The 21438-nt window shown below is 37.0% G+C and overlaps 1 protein-coding gene across 5 annotated transcripts; it reads left to right on the forward strand.

Moving 5' to 3' along the window:
• Positions 1–18: 18 nt before the first annotated feature.
• Positions 19–17154, forward strand: LOC122574301 (trichohyalin-like). 5 transcript variants are annotated; one of them, XM_043741725.1, is made up of 11 exons: positions 19–2381; positions 2453–2642; positions 5112–5314; positions 5513–5648; positions 6085–6123; positions 7990–8101; positions 8190–8347; positions 8435–8566; positions 8810–8992; positions 10815–10977; positions 11083–17154. In XM_043741725.1, the coding sequence occupies exons 3-11, from the start codon at positions 5127–5129 to the stop codon at positions 12468–12470; spliced, it is 2499 nt and encodes an 832-aa protein (XP_043597660.1). In that variant the 5' UTR covers positions 19–2381; positions 2453–2642; positions 5112–5126; the 3' UTR covers positions 12471–17154. The 5 variants fall into 5 exon arrangements, 4 of the variants coding, with proteins under 4 accessions (XP_043597660.1, XP_043597661.1, XP_043597662.1 ...); XM_043741726.1 differs by having other exon boundaries at positions 19–2350; XR_006318984.1 differs by lacking the exon at positions 6085–6123 and having other exon boundaries at positions 19–2642; positions 10819–10977; positions 11083–11224.
• The last annotated feature ends 4284 nt before the right edge of the window (positions 17155–21438 follow it).

The raw sequence follows: 21438 nt of genomic DNA on the forward strand, positions 1-21438 counted from the left end.
TTGCGGCGCGTTGGAAGTTGGAAATTTATTGTTTAATAAAATTGTCATCGTTTTCTCATCTAAAAAGCACACACACACACACAGATGGAATGTCAGTCATTAACAAGGGGGGTAAGCAAGAAAATTTGTAAAAGGAAAGAGAAAGACGATCGTAGAAACAGCGATGTAGCTTGAATGTAACATTGATGACGCTTTTATTATTCAAAATAATTTCTATAATCATATTGTTTCACACATGGGATAACTATATGCCGCTAGCCATTGTACTCTATAGTTTCTAATATCGAACGATACTCTTTTCATTTCTGAAACTCGATGTCTTTAAAGTTTAAAGCTTTTGTTTTCCTTTGTGCTTAGTTCGATTCATTGTTATGGCGCTATGAATTCCTTTGACGAGCCGCGTAATTGCTCGTGGTATTGAATCGGGAGTTCACCATGAAACTCGGTCGTGACATAGTTTCTGATCAACCTTGAACTATTCTAGTCCGACCATAAATTTCCATTTCCACTTGATCGGCCCTATCGTGCTGCTTATTAATTATTAACAAATCGCTAAACATTTCGAGTCAATACTCGATTAATCACGATTAATCTGTTGGCCCGTTCAAATTTATTATCTCTGCATAAAATTTATTGTCTACAACTGATAGAATCGAATAATAAGGGTTGACATTGATTAATGGCCGAATGGATTTGAATATTTAAAAATCTTCCTGCATGCAATTTCACGATTACCAAGGATTGCGTGTATCTATCGAGCCATTCACCAATTATCGAGGGCTGCCACGGAAACCAAAACGAAATCGTTCGTTATTTTCGCGCAGGCGTCGTCCGCGTTGCGACGTCTCTCGCCAGGAGAATGTGACCGTCGAATGCTCTTCCATTTGTTGAGCAATTTTCTTACCATTTGCACCTACCATACACACTAATAAATCATTTATATTTAGAATATTCATTGATACCTAAAATATAGCGATATTCGCCTTCCATGAAGGTCACTTGCATCCCCTTCTAACATCAACGAATTTTGAGCCACGTAGAAAAATCAAATATCCGAAAAATATTCTAAAAACGAAGGATGTCAAGATTATTAAATTCTGGTATCATAAAATTCACGAATAAATTTCATACACTTCGATGTATTTGTTATATTACGCGAATTATTTAGATAATTTTTTTTAAAGGGTGTTTGATCGAATAAGTGAAATATTCGAATTATTGGAGGCGTTGGAAAGAATGTTATAGTAGCTTTCAAAAAAGGAAAACTTTAATACGTAGCAGGTACCGGTACGTGTCCTTTTTCCCCATCTTTCAGCCGGGATGCCTACTTGTTGCGGGGTCGGCTGTTATTGATTAGTGGAGAAAGAGAGAAGGAACCAGAGGGAGACGAACGTTCCTCCACAGACATGAATGGCTGTGGTCCACAGAGCCAGATTTTGAGCTTGACCCGGATTCGTCACGCTGGAGTTCACGCTACCTTCACTTTCGTTACTCGCGTTTTAAGCATAGCGTGAAAAATCGAGAGTGAACAGTGGCGACCAGCCGAGCTCAGCTTCATCGCTATCAAACGACATCAGGGGACGGTATACTTAAGCAACTTCGAGCAAGGAAAAAATATCTCTTTTCAACCGCAACCATCAATCTCAAAAATAAAACCAATTCTCCAAAATAGCCACATCAAACCATCAAACTAAAGATCAAGCGTTTCAACGCAGTAACATCATTATACAATTTATCTTCTCTTAAAACAGATTCAAATAAAAGCAGAGAATTTTCCAAGGAACAGGTAGAGACGCCACGCTCAAGGAAACAATTTCCTTGCGAACAAGGCCGTCATCAAATAGGCTAATATCCACGTCTGCCTGTAGGAAATGCAATTAACCCCCCATCGGTCGCGTAATCAACGATCTCAGGATACTGGTAACTAGGTGACATTTAAAAATCCGTGGGAAGAAAGGAGAAGAAGAAGAAGAAAGAAGGGAGAGGTCCTTCGGAGGACCTACGGGTCGCACAGGCGCAGCTGCGTTCCAGTCTCACCCCTAAAGAGGGTGTGCGAGTGCGCAATGAGGGTTGGCCTGGCCCGAGGGAACGTAGGCTCGGCGCAGTCGAGTGGCTTTGGCCGAGTACGAGCGGCGTTTTCGCGTTTGTCGCTCGAGTTCCATTCACGAAAACGACCTGTTCGAACAACCACCCCCTCGTGTGCCTGTCGGAGGAAGGGTTAAGGCGTGCTTGAGCCACTTGTGTCGGGTTGAAGTCGGGTTGAACGCGAGAAATCGAGAGACAAGAAGGTCGAACCGCGGATACAGGCGTGTCTCTTCCGTACGGTTGCTCGATTTCACGTACCTCGACTGTCAGTAAGGGTACCTGGAAGAGGATAAGGGGTAGCAGAGCCTGGAATAGTTCATTTTGGGTTAACGTACCACCGATTCATATTTTTCTTTTCTTCTGTAAGATCGCTGATTGTTTTCTTCGAGTGGAAAGGAGAAAGAGATGCTGTAGCGTGAACACCGTGGTAGACGGGTCGTTATTACGCGTGTATGGTGGATTATGCGTGATCGTAGAAACGAGGAAGTGAGGTAAAAGTGTTTTTTCGGGGCAAAAGCGGGCCGGCGAGCGAGGGGGCTCCGGGACTCGAGCAACAGGTAATTTAAAAGCTGACTCCGCGGGGCACCACTTTCCATTGCGTCGGTGTTGCTTCTGGGTGAAATGTAGTTGATTGCTGTCGCGACGAGATGATGCAATTTACGCGCGCCTTCACCGTTAATGAGACGCGGCTGTTTCTTTGTCGTCGTTGAAAGAACGAGAAAATTTTATTCTTCCTTTACCGTTACGTTTCTTTCTCATAGCTGAAGAAGAGACAACATTTTATTCGTTGTTATATCTGGGTTTATTTGCTTGCGGCGTTTTTAACGTTTCGAGTTATTTCGATTTTCTTATAATGTATAGTATTTCTCCAGAATACTCTTCGGTGTGGACGCAGAACTTTGTTTTTGCATTTGTCGTGGCTTGTACGAATTCTATTTAATTATTAGAAATTGGTAGGTTTCTGAAATTTGTCATTTGTTTGTAATGCGATCGGAAGAAAAGTCTTAAGTATGAATTTGTACATAGTTCTACATATATATATCAATAACAGTAACAAACAAAAATATTTTATCTGAATATATAGATCAAATTACATGTGCTATAAAAAAAAGGACTATATTCTTGAATATATCAAATTTCAGTTCGCTTTTTGGCTATCAACGTGCCAATCAAATTCTCCGAGTCTGAACACCTACGTTGCGTAAATAATTCGCGTTGCTTAAAGGTCGAACGTAAATGAAAGTATATCGCTGACGTGGGACGAGGATTAAACGGGTCTCCTGCTGCAAGTAGGTTAACTACATCGTAGATAACAGGGCTCATTACACGGAAGGGTAGTTAAGTCTTTCGTCAGGGGGTGATTTATCGACGATATAGCAGATTTCCCTACCGGATAAAAGAGAGTGCATTTCGTCCATTAAAGCGTGTTCCCGTGTCGCATTTTCTTCAGAAACTCCTCACGCGCTCGCCTCGCTGACTGCATTAAGGCCATTCATGCGGGAATTTGTGCTTCTTCCAGTAATCTTCCTTTTTACAACTGTCCGTCACATTTTACACTTCCGTTCAAGAAGTATACAAAGAAAATTAATGATCGAAATGATTATTTACTTAAACAAATTAAACGAAATAAATGAATTTCACTAAAATGTTTCTACTTTCTCTCTAGAAAGATATTTACTTGTTTTTCCTGAACATTTAGAGGAATTAAATAAATACGTTTAAATAAGTGAAATAATTTCTCGGTAACGTTTAATGAAAACATTGCTTACGAAGATCGCATAGACCGAAAAGAATTTAACGCTGCTAATTACCTGCACATAATAATTACCCCGATAATTGAATTCCAGTAATATCGAAATACCTAACTGGATGAGTATCTGACATTTTTCAGAGCGTTGTTATTTAATCGAGAATTAATATAGGCTAAATATTTGGCGCGGCGTTCCGTTTCTTAATGAAGAATTCCTACGATGTAGATTGCAAATACTCGATTATTATTTATGGAATCAAGTGTTTATGTTTGAAACATTCCATCGATCTCTCCGTATATGTGAATCGATATCAGTGAAAAATACAATTCCTTCGAATTCGTACACGATTCCTCTGTCCATTTTTAAAGAAACACACAGATTGTTTCCATTCTTCGCGAGTATGTAAGAATCTTATAAATCCGATTTTTATTTATATCACGCTTTGCTAATAATAGCTGTGCGATAGTTGTTTGATCGAACTAGACGTGACTCGAATGATAGTGTTGGATGTTCTCGAAAATAAATGCACCCGCGCTATGGTGTTGTATTGGCAGAGTGGCTGTGTGATTACAGGGGCAAGTAACCTGATGGAAACTCGATATAGGAAGTTAAATCGTGTGAATGTGATATCGACAAGTTGCAAATATTTACTTTCTCGCAGTGGAAATAGTTTGAAATACTCCGTCGTTTAATATAAAGCGAAACTGTGAGTCAGTTTGCTGGAAGTCGTCCATATGGTTTCAATTACAGTTTATTATTTCAATGCAAACGTGGATAATTCATGGCTGATTTCTGTTAATGAGCAATAATGCTTGTTGAAGCTTTTAGTTTCAGGATAATGTTTTTATTCGAAACCAGACTTTAATATAGTAGGTACATATAAGCTGTGTATACAAATGCAAAATTCACGCCGAAGTAAAGCGTATCACACGTTAGCTGAAGCTTGTTTATCATTCGCAAAGTTGTTCAGAATATATCAGCAAACTTTCTCATAGTCATCCAAATATATCTCTCCTAACACTTACAAAGCTTTCGTTTTATCACGTAGAATATATTACAACGCGTGCGCGAATTTAAGTTTCAATCGTATTATTCTGAAATACCAAAGATACCATATTTCAATAATAAAATTCTTGTGTGTCTTTATATCGCCTTGTCTTTTTTTCGTTGTGTGAAATAAGAAAAAAAAGAAGGAATTTCAAGACGAAAGGAAGAAGGGAATTATACTTTATGAAATTTTTTAATGGAACATGCGTTACACGAAATATTTTCCAGGAAAATATCAGCTCGATGCCGGAGGCGTCAGGGTCAGAAGTGGCCGATGAGTCGGATTATTCGATTTTCGAGAATAAGACCGGCTTGGCCGAGGACATGAAGTTTCTGGCTAGCATGCCGGAACTATGCGACGTGACCTTCCTCGTCGGTGAAACAAAAGAGCCTATTTGCGCTGTGAAGGCTGTTTTAGCAGCCAGAAGTAGGTTCGTATCGCGATTAATGCTACGATCAATTTCTTTCTTTCGTGCAAAGGTAATCTTGATGTTTAAGTAGTACGTATTATTACAATAACAACACTCTTCTAATATTATTTATTACAACAGTTAAAAAGATTGCTGTTACAATATTTAGATAAATATAAATACAGAGAAGGTGAAATAATGTATTCTTTGTTTCTATAGGGTGTTTCAAAAAATGTTTTACCAAGCACCCAGTCCACAACGTAAAAAGGAACCACCGCCGAAGGAAAACAAGATCCGACTGTTCCTGAAAAGAAGCTCGGAGCCGCTGCTGAATCTGCAAAACGCAGCGCAACAGGTAATCACGGTCATTACAGAAAGATCGTTTTCTCAATACCTTCTCTATTCTTTCACTACATTATCAGAAAGGATAGAAATAGCAAACTAAAAATAAAATCAAACCGATCAAACGTGGGCATCTTTGAACTCATTTGTTACAAACAAGATGGATGAAACACCTACGCGAATGTTGGAATATTACAAATTTAGTGCTTGCCTTCCTTCGCTTCCATATTAAATTTCTAATCGATAAACTCTCATTTTCGAAACATTCAATCTGAAATCTATACTCTACACGATTAATCTTTGAAACGGTTGCTACAACCAATCAATTTACTGCGATTGAAATAAAAAAAAAAAAGAAGCATTTTAAAGAACATTTAAACGAATTGTGTTCGAACCTCGTCGTTAAAATGATAGAAATAGTAAGTGTGCGTTTGTTGTGTGCCGTGTAGCGGTCAGGGTTCGCGCAGCAGTTGGCTCCCATACAAGAGGTACTATTATAACGTCAATTCTCTATACGATTTTGCATCCTGAAAATCCTCTTTTTATTTTCCCCTTTCCCTCTCTTTCACTCTATGCTCGTCTCAAGTTTCTGTCTGTTTCTTTTTATTATTTTTTGTTCTTTTTCTGTTCTGAAGCATTACAATAACGAGAAGGATCCTGAATAACGATGAATCCTCGATTCGAAAAGTTTCACCGAGAGAAATTCTATCTCTTAAGAATTGTTAGTTAGACGGATTTGGTCTGTTTCTCGGTGTGTGTTAGACTTCGTCAAGCGAATAATCTTCGCGAAGTTAAAATTAATCTGTACGATTGCATGAAACATTAACGCGTTGGTAATGTGAAGTCAAACTGATACGTTTTATAAAAATGTTGTCATTTTATATCATAGTAGATGATTAATGTCCGATTCTTTAGAAAGTAAACGATTAATCTTCATGGAATCAATTAATTTGATTTCTGTATTGCTCGATCAGTAATATAGGAAACTTTTTACTTTTTAAGTATCTATCATATATCTTCACGATACTAATGCACTGTGGTACTATTATTATTTTTCCTTTTTTCTTTTTTTTTTTTTTACTGAAAGATATAGAAATATGAACTTCATTATTCTTCGAAAGGGCCTCGATTTTATTGTCTCAGGATACCAGATTTTACTTTGGAAAATCACTTTACAGGCACCTTTTAAAAATAGTCTTTAGAACTTTTAACTTTATACTTTCTATGAGTACAAAAATAGTTATCGTCTCAGCTCTGAAGAATAATTCTAAGATATTTCTATAGTAATTCTATTCTGAAAGAAATGGTTTAAATCAATACCATAAATAGAATATGTGAAGTAGGCAATAAAATTCACAATCACGTAGACTTTTGTTCTTCTATTACATGAATCATTCAGGACTTTGATGCATAGGATACTCACTAATCTTCTAATCTCAATTGTTATATCTTTTCTGTATTATCTCGCATTACGTTGTATTGCGTTTCCGTGAAACTGTGTATTCGCATATGTTTCTATATATTTTTAACGTTAAAGGGACTTCCCGTTTATTCGAATAAACGAAATGAAATGAAATGAAAATATATAAGAAAAATTGACATATTTATCGAGATAAAATTGACGTCCTTTTATCAATCCTTGCTCGTCAATCTGGTATCCTAATTTCATTTGTAAGAAATTGCCCATACGATGCATCCAGCCCAATTCAGTTAGTTGTTAACGAGGCATTCATCGTTCCACTCTATCTCTTTCAGTCGGCATGCAAGTTTTAAATTGACCATACGGTCTAAGTCTGGAGAATCGTGAATATAGACTGCTGTCCTTCTTACATCGGCACATTTGCGATAACTGTAGACTCGCACGACTGCAATCAAAATCCTCTGTTATTCGAGGACGGCACAATTTGATTCTGTAATTCTGCATCCTACAATTCGTTATGTAGTCGTGAAATTGACGATGATGTATTATAGACGCACAGTAGTTTGCTTATAAGGATATGCAGCAATGCGAACATTCTAGCGGCATCAATACATTGTTTTCAATTTTCATCGATGCTTAAGCGAACAACGATGGACGTACCTTGGAGATATTTAGAACGTAGCAATTTATTAAAAATTTGTAGTTGACGATAGTAGGTAATTGTTTAGAAATTCGTCATTGATAATACATCTCCTTTCTAGAAGTAAGAAGTATTTATAAGTGTAGTTAGTTAGTCCGTTCCGAGACTGAAAATATTTTCTAGCCATCGCTAAATGCACCAAATCGCTTAGCATGAACTTTCGATTTTCAGTCTTTGAATCGCTGTCAATCTTTTCGTTTTTCTAAACACATCACTCTTTGTGATCGATCATAGCCGAATCAACATCAGACCGTAATCATCGAGGAATTCGAGCCCGATGTGTTTCGTCAGCTGATCGAGTACATTCATACTGGATGTGTGACGTTACAACCTAGAACTTTATTAGGTAAGTACTTCGTTCGCCGTATACATTAACGTTCTATGCATTTTGAAGGAAACAATTTCGCGTTAGTACGCTAATTTTCATTTTAAAGGATTGATGAATGCCGCCGATTATTATGGATTAGAACAGCTGAGAAAAGCTTGCACTGGATTCGTACAATGTTGTATTACAGTGGACACTGTGTGCGCTTTATTGGCGTCGGCAGAACGATACATTCAGTACAAGTGTACAAAATCCCTGGTCCATAAGGTGAGATTGTATAGAAATTTACAGATATTTGGGTTTCTTCTTTTTACCGTATAAAAGTACTGATATCTTCTTGTTTTGTATTTAAAGGTATTCGAATTCGTCGACGAACATGGCAACGAAGTGTTGAATTTAGGATCCTTCACACTGCTCCCCCAACATGTAGTTCGCTTAATCCTGGCGAGAGAAGAGTTACGAGCCGATGAGTTCACCAAGTTTCAAGTATGCGAATTTTCGACATTATTTTCAGCCAATTGAACCAAGAGATTCTCTATTCGTTACTAGTTTCCGTCTATCTGATATTTTCTAAAGAATATAATTCCTTTCCCTTCTTAATTTCATCAAATTTTTTCGTCATTAGTTTCCCATTAAAAAAAAAAAAAAACTCGAATTTCTATTATTAGTCTTTCTAATTCTTTAACTCATTTCGAGTATTAAAATTCACCGAATATTCGATTATCTTAGGCGGCCTTGATGTGGAGTAAGAAGTATTGCGACAGCAATCAAAATCTAGAGCTGAAAGACGTGATTGGCAATTTCCTCGAGTACATTCAGTTCCATAAGATCCCTGCGAACGTGCTGATGAGAGAAGTTCATCCTCTGGACTTGGTGCCTTCGAGGATCATAGTGAACGCGTTGGCCTATCAGGTGCGTGTTATTTCAGAATTGTCAATGAAATTAATTTCTAATTCTTCTTTACGCTCTCTTCTTTCTCATTCTATACGAATATCGAGTTTATTCACAGACTTTGAACATTGTTTCGTAATTTAATTAAAAATCAAAGTACTATATATATATTGGAATTTTTATCTCTTAGTATCTACTTTATCGTAATTAGAACATTTTCAAGTTATTGTGCCTTTTAGCCTTCTTAGCTTACTGATTCGTATGTCGCAGACAGAACTCGTGCAAAGTGTTTGTTTTAATGTATCATGAAACAGCTTGATCGAGATTACACTGTTGCAAGCAGCACTTGTAGTGTAGCTCCAGGATTGTAGTTTGCGAATTTCTAGCCAAATCAGCTAAAATGTACATTCTCCACTAAGGTAACTGTGGTGTGCTCAGTTATTTCATGTTCGTATAACGCCTCGTCCTAAAAAAAGACAAGAAATTATGGTCGCAAAGAATTCAAGTATGATTATGCATCTATGATTCTTCTTGTTCCCTTTGATGCAACGTACACCCGTTTCTGTCTGTTACTTTATTATCGAAGCATGCAGAAAATGGAACTATCTCGTTTGAAATGAAAAGATCATCTCGTTCGAAAATTTGGTTAAAAATTTTCTATTATGTACACCTGCGACACAGTGTAACCGTTTGAAAGTCCAAGGGTTTCTTTTAAATTTCATTGAGAAGTGATTTTCAGTTTTGTATGAGACCATTACACGCATTTCTATCTATTATATAAAAACATATATATTTTGCTCAATGTATGTTACACTGTTCAGAATAATTGAAAGATTATATATCTAAAGGATACAAGATAATATAGTCTTTAATGTTACATAAGTTTAATAGAAATTTGTGGTTACTGATTGTTGCAATATTTTTGATTATTCTAGAAAGTTTCCTGTTAATTATTCTGGAAAGTGTAAGTCTGCAATATTTAATTGTTTGAACCTTGACATATTCAAATGTTTAATCGAATCAACCTTTAATTATTCTATGCAACCGTTTCGTATCTGTTACGAGTGTTAAAAGATATTATTTCCCCAAGTACGTTTGTCTGCTGTCGCACATGTAGCGTTTATTCCATTTGCAATCGTTATTTCCTTTCAAATAATTGTTTCCCGAAATTATCGTTTGAAATTAATACGTCTTCTACGTTCAATCGATTACGTGTCATATTTTATATAGCTGTTCTTCACATGAACATTCGATAAAGTGTAGTAGACATTCGTTTATCGAAAACTCTACAGAAATAAATGATCCTTTGCCAACGGATTTATTGAATTCAAATTGTTTTACACGGTTATCGCAAATCATCTGACTGTAAAACATACTGACATTAATTAAATATGAATAGAAATTCAGAGAAATGAAGTCTACTCACGTCCCTCACTACATCCCTCACACGTTTTATTACAATCTATACATCAATATGAAACAACCTCAATTCACACCCCAATCTTAACCCTTTCGACATGAAGAGCGAACCAGACAATCCATCTAATAATTTTGCCTGTCATTAAGTTTGAAGAATAACAAAACATCTTAAACAACCGTGGAAATGCAAATTAATCCTTTGACTTTATTTAATTACGCTGTCGATTGAATTTTATTCAATTTTATTGCGATCCTCTTCAAATAAGAAAAATTGTACTGCAAATTTCTTCGCGGAAGGGTTAACACCTCTAATTTTTGATCGAACTTCACCACGTAGAACCGAGTTCTCTATATTTATCCTTTATTATCCGTCTTGATCGGCGGCTCGATTCTGTAAGTCTCTTAACCAGAGAGTTTGTTGCAGGCAGACCCGGCAAGCGTCGATCCCGGACACCTGTCCCCCCACAGAGTAAAGCACCAGGACCGTAGTTTGTCGGTGCAATCATCTCTACAGGACCAATTCGGCAGCAACACATCGCTAAGCTCGACTGGGTCTGACGAGGGGTCCGACGAGAAGCAGCATTCAGGTAGCAACTAACCTCCGGCCACGGCCGCATTGATCGCGGCCGTATCGGACGAGCCTCGACGCGAGGAAATTCCTATTAACGTTGCGGTCTCGCACCCGCTTGAAGGTAAATACGGCATAGCAGAGCAGGAGATAAGGGAGCACGAACGATGGCCGAAGCATCGCTCTTCCGAAGAGGAGGATATACAGCGGTTGATCGAGCAACGGAGTCAGTATCAATCGATGAGGCAAGAGGATACGCTGCAACGACAGCACGATGAACAGCTGATCAGGAAGCAGGAGGAGGAGCTAAGGAGACAGGAGATGCAGGAAGAGTTCGAGAGGAGGCAGAAAGAACTGCAAAAGAAGAAGAAGCAGGAGGAGGAGTTGAGAAAGCAAAAAGAGCAGGAGAAGCTGAAGAAGCAGCAGGAACAGGAGGAGTCGAAGAAGCAACAGGAGCAGGAGGAGCCGAAGAAACAACAGGAACAGAAGGAGCCGAAGAAACAGCAGGAACAGGAGGAGCCGAAGAAACAGCAGGAACAGGAGGAGCCGAAGAAACAGCAGGAACAGGAGGAGCCGAAGAAGCAGCAAGAACAGGAGGAGCCGAAGAAGCAGCAGGAACAGGAAGAGCCGAAGAAGCAGCAGGAACAGAAGGGACTGGAGAGAGAACAGGAAGAAGAGTTGAAGAAGACGGTGAAAGAAGTCGAGGATGTGACGAAGAAGCAAAAGGAGGAAGAGATTAATCGACGGAGCCTAGAAGAAGAGAAGCAGGTGGAAGAATTGAAGAAGCAGGAAGAAGTTAAAAAAAAGGAGGCTTCGAAGGAAGAAAAACAAGAAGCAGATTTAGAGAAGAAGCAAGAAGAGGAGAAGGAGAAGGAGAAGAAGGAACAGCAGCTGGAAATCCAGAAAGAAGATGAAGAGAAACAGAAACATCGAGAGGATAAACGAGAATTACAGCAACCGGAAGAATCGCAGAGCAAAGAAAAGATTGAAGAAGAAAACGAATCAGAGGAACCAAGCCTATCGAATCAGGAAAAATCACAGCGACAACTGGAAGAAGAGGAACGAATAAGAAGGGAGCAGGAGTTACTAAAGCAGCAGAAGGAAAAGGAACAACGAAGAATTCGCGAGGAAAGAAAACTGCAACTACAGTTGCAGGAACTAAAAACTCAATGGGCATCGGAGGAATTAACAATGTACAAGCAGGAAGAAGCCTTGCAACGACAGATAGAGAACCTGAGATACGAGGAGCAATGGGAGAGTCGACAATTCCAGCAGATGCAGTTGTATTTGGAAGGTCGGAAGCCTGAGGCGGAAAAGAAACCAGAAAAGCGGCAAACAACGGAACGAAAGAAGGCGGAAAAGAGGAAAGACGAAAGAGTAGAAATTAGGGTACATGGGGCGGAATCCCCTAAACAGGAAGACCCCGCCGTAACTGGTTTCTACATAAAGTTAGTGGTGAGGCAGGAAGGCAGGGCGAATTTGGTTTGGTTGTTCAAAACGCACAAATTTTAAATGGTTCTCGATTCTCGTTATCCTCTACTCTGGTTTTATACGCTGTTGACATTTTATATAATAATTAACGAATTAATTTTCTCGCTGGAAGAGAATTGTTTCAGAGTATGGCTATTCCTATTGTTTGAGTTGTCTCGCCAGAGATTTCTGTATAACGAATCGTTGTGTTTTGCGAGGAACATTCTTAGTACATTAACGTTTCTTTATCGTTGGAACCGTATACAGGTATTTATGATAAACGCGGGGACGTTCACTCATGGTGGTTGTTAATAAAACCGAATCTCCATCTACAGTCAGTCAGTAAAAAAGTCCACCTCTGTAAATGATTGTAGACGAGGTACGTGCTCATTAAAGTGATTTAATAGGTCATACTATACTACTACGATAATCGTACGATTATTTTAAGGATACTCTTAATTTGCGTAGTACGTGGGTTGTAATTGAACGCGAAGAGTTATTTCAGTAACACACTGCTCAAGATGATTAGAAAATTGCGTACACGAATCTATTTATTCCTAACGAAATTTGATTATTTTCTATGCTAAGTACACGGTATCCTTTTACGTTTTCAGCGATTGATTTATACGGAAAAATTATCGAAGGAACCGGCGAAGTAATTCTCCGATTGCTTCGAACAGTATATCAGCATCAAAACGCAAAATGTTATCGATACTGATTTTGAGAGTGTTATTTTACAACTGACATCTTAACGACTACTTATATACGATAATTTACACGCGTTGCCTGCCTGTGAATTCCCAACCATTTCTTCGATCTAATCATTATCAATTATATGGTGTCACGCGACGGCGGAGAACACGACTTTCGTCGACATCAATCAATTCTCGCTTTCCCATTAAACCACTACTTCATGATACTATACTTATTGCTCCGTCGACTTTTCTACTATTCTCGTATTATTATTATGGCGATCTACTATCGCAGATCGAAAAGGTCTACCCGATTTTTTACCAAGCATCTCGAACATTCATTCGATCACTGCACAGGAAGAGGAGGAAGTAGAAGATCTGTATCGTTTATTATGAAAGAGATTTTAACGTTCGTACGAAATGAAAAATAAAGTATGCACAGTACGCGTATAACTATCGTAGACATATTTGCAAGAATGAAGACCAGCAAATGAGCAGCTAATGAGAAAATTAAGAAGTATCTATGTAGACGTTATTGTTGAACTCTTTTACAAGGAAAAGACTACAAATTATATACATATACATATATATATATATATATATAAACACAAGAGAATATATATACACGATATCTATATTTGACACTATATTAAAAAAAAAAAAAGAAAAACAATTGATATCGCTTATGGGCGAGGTGTTCGAGAGCTGTGGTCGATGATTTGACAATGATAAATAATTTCATAAATTGTTACTAGAATCTTACTATTAGTTCTATGCTTCGGACTTTTAAAACGAATGTTTGAAATGTGAAAATGAACGTTTCTAAAAAATGAATCTTGACAATGATGTACCTTCGAACAAAAATCGACGTTCTTTCGACGAAAATTGTCGATTTTTATTTGCCACGATCTCTTATTTTTCTACTTCAACGTTTTCATACGACTTACTTACTTACTGTATCCCGAATAATATAATTTCGCTCGCACGGAAATGTAATTCTGCTGTTACATTGCAGCCGCTTTTTATCACGATTACGATCGACAATGATAAAAGTACAGTACGGTTAATATACAACAATTTTACACGGGTGTGAAGCTGTATAATCGTGCTGCTGACTCGCATCCACTTGCGTGCTTGCAACGAAAAATTGTTTATGAAACTGTGAATACACAAAGTAGTAGTAAGTAATGTTTAACGTGCAACAGGAGGAAAAGTGTTTTCGACGGTAATTTCGAATCGTTCGATTCGGCTAAATATTCATAACGCGCTTTCAATCTCGAAAGCATTGCTGATTTAATATTTTCTATTCCATTGCCACGCTGTCACGACTTTTCCTATTTCATACAACAATCGGTGATTGTGCTTTTCTTCAGTTCTCGAAATTCTTTATAATTTCGATTATAGAAAGTAGTAATAAGTAATACGATAGAATAACAAATTTCCAATTGAATTTGCCAAAAATTTGTCAGAGCGACAAATAGCGCTACGATAAAGCGGATTATTCGATTTCTTGCTGTGAACATTCTTCTTCCTAACTGCCGCACCTAAGCTAATCGTTTAAGCAGCGGAGACGAAGCGGACTATCATCTATTAAACGTTGTTGATCGATGTAATACTCAGCATTGGTACAAAGCAGAACGACGGATCACTTGATTCGCCTAACGCTAAACCCTTCGTTCATGCAGACGGGAAATGAAACTATTTGAATCTCGACGTAAGTTGATTTATATCATATAAAAATTTATGCCGAGTTAGTTGCTACCAACTCGTGAAACGATGCGCAATTTGTTCGTATATTGCAATCAAGCAAACAAACGGTGTACCTATGTAAATTGTATAATATTGTGATTACCATTCGTATCCTCTATACTATCGCGAAATTTCTTCGAATAAGTAATTTATTAATTACCGTATCATTTTCCGAGAGTTTCTCAGAATTGAAACTTCCTATCACGAGTTAATTTATCGCCAATTAATATCATCCAAGATTCCTTCATCTTACTCTTTGTGTATTTGAACAGTGGCAAAAGAATCGTTCGATACTTAAACAATTCTTTGTTATTTAGATTTATAACGACAGTATTAAAATACCTCGTGTCGATGATACAAGATCATTCGAAGAGGATTTTGACGATAGTCTCACACTGTATGTATCGTGTACAGTTTGCTGGAACGATTTGGCACGAGCGCGATAATCATGCTTAAAATCATCAGTGAAAAGATACGAAGCAAAACGAGGATCTTGTGTTAACGATAATAAAAGAGCTAATTGTTGATCTGTGTGAAAACTTGACGCAATTTCCTGCAACCACTAGAACGCAATCGAAGACGAATTTTAAGTTTAGTCATCGAAGAGGAAGTACTACTACTAAAAATATAATGATTTCAAGAAACTTGAAACCTCGCAAGCACTACCTTTTCGTTTAATACTTCAAACTATTTGGAATCGAAGAACAACACGGCTGAAGCATCGTTATGATCATGAGCTTTCCACGAATCTTTTTCATAATCGTGTCAGACGGTCGTGTATCATAATATCGCATAATTATTAAACAAATCTACGGAAACAAGGAGAAGGAAAATACCGCATCGATTTCGTCGTTCTCCTTTCGTACAGCGTTGACAATACTTTAATCGTACGACACATATGTTCCCTATCTCAGGCTAAACGTAAAATGATAAAAGTACATATATAGAATTATAATAAAATAATAGAAAATCGTAATCTGTAAGTGTACTACTGCTTTGCCCAAAAAGGTTGTGATTCACTGGGTTTTTTTTTTTTTTCACTAAGGAAACATTTTCACGAGTAAGTAACATTTTCTCCATTCACAGACTTGTAATTAACTAAATATTAGTTATTTTCTTTGCATCGATACGATTACTACATCATTCTAAATTTGTTAATCCTCCACTCAAATTATTCTGTACATTTTAAAATAATTTACATACGCTTCGTGCGAGACTGATTCCACGATTAACTTCTGCTCAATTTATATCGTTTATTCATTTCCCTACGAAAAATTTGTCTTTATCTCTATATAGTCTTTCAATAACAACAGCATTGGAAAATCGAGGCATGAAAATCGATGTCACACCTTTCTCGACAACAAACATTAATTCAGTGAACGATGAAATTGATTTTTCAAGAGAAAGTATTCGACGAATTATCAAACACACTTTGTATAAATCACAAAAACGACAAATACACCGAAACAAGAGAAAAGATCGACAAACGTATAAAATATTGTTGTTTATTCGACACGATGAAATCTTATTTCTGCCAATAGCTGTAAGAAGAAAACTGTTCGATAGAACTGTACAAAGCTCAGTGGTATTTCAATGATGAACAGGTGTGGAGGAAATTGCACGTTGTCGATGATAATCGCATAAAAAAGGAGAACAACGGAACCGGGCATCAAACCGTGAAGCTAAATCGCAGCCGTCACTGTCGGAGAATTGTATTTTACTATCGTCACGTTGTACGCGGCTCAGTTGCATAAGTGTCAAGAGTATATTTATGAATGTGGTGTAGTCTACTTAATCAGTGTATCGTTGTCTGTCCGTGCGCATCGTTACTTCTGCTGTTTTGTACGTAAGGTGTGCGTAAAAAAAAAAAACAAAAAATTAATTAATAAACAATGATATGTCGTTGAGTAGCCTAAGGGCGTTAACTACCTGTTACAGTGTTACCATCGATCCCACCGAGATTCAGTCGATCCGATCGAGACAACTATCTTCTCAATTTTTGTTTCGATTGTTTCGTCAAAATTTTTATCTAAAAAATGATCCATCATTTTTCTACATTCTGAATTTTTCTACATTCATAAATTTCAAGCAACTTTTGTCAAATTTTCTTTCCATTCTTACAACTTTCTGGCATATTCTTGTTATAAGCGGAGAAACGTTGCGATTCGATCGATGAGTTTAACGGTGATCGGTGCAATTCTATCTAAAGTTCGATCTCTATCATGTTGTGATATTCTGTAGCCAAATGAGTTGAAATAAAGGGAGAAGAGCGTGATGTCAAGGAATAACGAAGCAAGACATTTTTATCCCTTCCTGATGTACTAAATCCATTCAAATTTCTCTTTTTTTTTTTCTCTCTCTTTTTTTACCGATAAAAACCTTCCTACTTTCGATGATCGTGTATCAAGTGTAACAAAATTACGTTGGATCAAAAAATCTCGCGATACATAAACCGTCACGAACGGATATTTACAACCTTGATCGTTCGGAAGTTTGATAAACGATAGAAGGTTAAAGATCAACGAGAATCATCGCGGCACGTCAACTTGAGAACCTTCTTGAAAACCTTCTTGAAAATTAACGTTGCTCGTTACGGGCGACAGATGGTAAGCGTACCAGGAATAATTATAATTTTCGACATCCTGATGATTGTGACGCAAGGCTCGAGCGAAATTTGAACGATCCATCGTGCCATACGTTATTGAACGTTGTATCGACGTTAATGATCGATTTAAAGAGCCTGGCTGTGATAATCATCCACTGAGCGAATCTATACGATTAAAAATAAACCTAAGCGAAGAGGCATGACTAGGAAGATAAGTGAAGCAGTAAAATGTGTTATTAGTATCGTAAAGACGTGTCTTTCTGTTAGAGGTAGCTTCACTGGTTGCAAGTTGAGAACAGCAATTTTACAAGTAAATCGAATGCGAGCTATTTCCTAGCTGAATTTATGCGACAGTGAGACTGATTGCAAATACTATAGCGCTGTAATAGTAGTAGAATAAACGTGAAATATTGTCGAAGTAATGGTTAGCTGTGTAGTGATAGACTTTCGAGTATATGTGTCACTAATTGTAAATAGTAAATATAAGAGATAAAGCACATATCTATGAACACCAAGGACGAGGAAATGGGATTGTTCAAGTGCAACAAAATTACCCGATGCAAAAATTTCAGTGACCGCTTAATTGTAATTACTTGATAACATAATTTCGTATATTTGACTTATAGTATTGCAGCTTATGCAATAACGTGCTTGATACACCGTTCATTATGTTCTACTGTTACTATACGATGCGAGTAGCAAAACGATTGAAATTAAATTAGGAAATTCAATTTATTATTAGAAATACTCATTTATCACCTATTTGCCGAAATATTTTTTACTCATAACAATACTACCTGTTATTTGTTGTAGTTTATTATCTGTTTTACTTGAAAATGTATCGTGTTCTGGTACAATATATGCACACATTTAATAATCTCTACGTAACGATCAATAAACCAACCTGTTGGACTACTAGTGTGTTATCGCAATGATAAGTACTTCGCTCTCAAAGTACATTAATCAGATATCGTTAAAACATCACGTTCCAGCATTTTTCCCAAAATATTACAGTTTTCACCTGGATTAAATAAAATATATTGAGTGTAACAAATAAACTCATCTGGCCGTAATAGTTACGATCCTCGAGTGAAAAATATTTACAATGTAGTCAAATTTTAATTATCTAAAATGTCTTATCCTAGATGATTTTGCAAAGTGAAAGTCGCTATAAACATTTTTTATAATTTATAGATAACAACGAAGAGAATTTTTGTTGTTTAAACGATACAAACATCAAGATAAATGTAACGATTCACTGACTAATTATCTTAATGCACTGATGTCAGTTACGATAAATAGCAACATACTTTTGCTTTTACTTTCCGATGTAACTTAATTACTTGATTTTATAATATTGATAATATTGAACCGACAAACAGATTTGCCTGGAACGCAATAAATAGATTGCCGAATAACTGCATCTATTCAACTTATTTAACATACTTCGGCATCCAAAATGGATTCTAGCCTCTTACTTTAATCATCTGGAAGGCCATAAAATTGATTGAGTCATCAGGCCGAGCAATGATCATTAAGCTTACTGATAAGCGCGATAATGTGTTCGCATTTCAAAGTGGAAATATGCAAATGAGACACAAAAGCTGGACGGAGTTGCACAGATGACAAACTGGCGTTCGATAGAACGTAAAAGTTATCTTTAAAATACTTTGCAACACTTTTTGAATTCGACAAAGATATATTTGCTAGTCTCACACTTCCTATTCCCCCCTTCATTTCTCAATTCTTACATTCCCTACTCCATATCAAATCGACATCAACAATCCATCCCACATCTAACATTCTTTAATCCACATTCCATTCTTCATATTCGTCATTCATTATCGCGTGACTGACATTCCCTCTTACACATCTCTTAGTTCAATAATCCCACCTAAACAAATAAATAAGGAGATGTGGAAAATATGTATAAGAGGTGAGTATCTACGCGATAGTAAAACAATAGATAGTAAAAGAAATTCTAAAAATCGCTTAAATTTACATGGTGACCCAATCAAAGTGAGATGAACTTGAGTATGAGATAAGTACAAGATAAGTATAAGATAAAAATAAGGTCAGTACAAGTATAAGGATAGTATAAGATAAGTAAAATTTCCAATTTCATATTCGGAGAATATGATGTATAAAGAAATGGCACGCGGAAGCATCACTTCCCCCGAAAATTGTAGGTTGATTTTTATCATTTTTAATGTTTAACCACTCACCTTACATATCTACGATGTACAATGCTAATTTTTACACAATGAATTTTTTATACAATGTGAGATCCGTGGGTCTAATATGCAAACTAACCGGGCATTAGATATGAAAAATGAAGTAGGAGTTGTGATATACGTGGGTAATGGTACGTGGGAAGCGAGAACCGAGATATGGTACGTATAGGATGGAACAGAGTAGTACTAGATTGAGACGAGATAGACTGATAAATAACAGCATTCAAACGTAATTCTAAATATAATTATACATACGAAGATTTAAATTTCCTACCTTCACGTTTCATTTTTCCACAGCATTATCGCCGCATTATATAGCGAGGAGAAAGATCGGCGGATCGGAAGAAGTGGGGACAAAGAAGACCATGGTCGAAGACTGATGATGTTTGGCATTAAAACGAGCGTGCCGCGCAGCCGTGCATCGACAGCGCGGCTGAACTCGTCTGGTAGCATTAATAAATGAGGGACATCAGCTTTTAATTACGCGCCTCGCTCGTAATTGTAACCCGCAGCGAAATCGTACGCTTGCAGCCCGCTACTTTATAAGCTTCACGACGATATACGCGGCACGACCATTGATAACAACCAGCATCGCTGCCTGTTGCTGCTCGGTGCGTTGCCTGATCCTTTGCTGAATTAACGGTTGCTCTTAATTATGCTCGACCAAAAACGTGAAGTCAGCCTACTCGCGTTCTTCCTTCGATCATTCGAAAATCTTTCAGGATACCAGGTCGACGATTAAGAATTTTATGGCAGATTCGATCCTTGACAACGGGAATCTTCTCGTAGGTTGAAAATAACTTAATGAGGATGTTTTGACACACGAGTGATGTATACGTTACGGGGACGATGTTAAAAATATTTGAGAATTAAGTACATCGTTCGTTTCTTGTTACAACTGAGCAAACGATGCTTTGTGGATGATGTTTTATTACGATAATCGAGCTCTAGGTGTTTCAAGCATATATTTTCAGTAGCCTTTGAACGTGTGATTAATTATGCATTAATTATTCGCGCAAGTCACGTACTTCTATAAATTATTATTCATTTGTTACGACTTTCATTCACGTTTGTTACGAGTCAAGATACCTATTCGTGATAAATATTGCAAATTTATTAAACAGTATCGTATACAATTACAATTGAATTATTATTTTTATCAGACAGAATGACGATTCAGAAACAAACATCACGTTTCATAATACTTGGGGAAATATATCGTTGAGAAGAAACAACAGTTTAATAAAAAATGATACATTGCCTCTTCCAAGGTGTTTTTCACATTTGTAGACGTATCTTATCATTCGTAACCATAATGCACTCAGATACTTTCATTTAGCCTTTCTTCAAATAATATTACGATACTTGAATACCGATTTTTCAACGAAATTGAGAACTAGGCAACGACAGTTGTATTTAAAACATTTTGCCTGTGACAGTGAGAATATTTTAATCGATTCTATGATTAAAAATTCTTATTTGATCTAAACAAATTTCCAGTATCGCACTTTCTCTTCATTTCCTGTTCAATTAAAATCGAAGAAAATTGATCGCAAACCGAATAAAATCACAACATTAAAGGTTCCACCGTTCTGCTTGCTTTAACAGCTCTGTTTGTTTCATTGTCACGGCGATAAGAAGATAAGTACCATATATGATTCCGTGGGATAGACAATAGACCTGAATCGTATCGATAAAACGTAGTTCGTAGCAGAGGGGTAGACCTTTGG

This window comes from Bombus pyrosoma, linkage group LG13 (assembly GCF_014825855.1).
Source record: "Bombus pyrosoma isolate SC7728 linkage group LG13, ASM1482585v1, whole genome shotgun sequence".
NCBI classification, from domain to species: domain Eukaryota; kingdom Metazoa; phylum Arthropoda; class Insecta; order Hymenoptera; family Apidae; genus Bombus; species Bombus pyrosoma.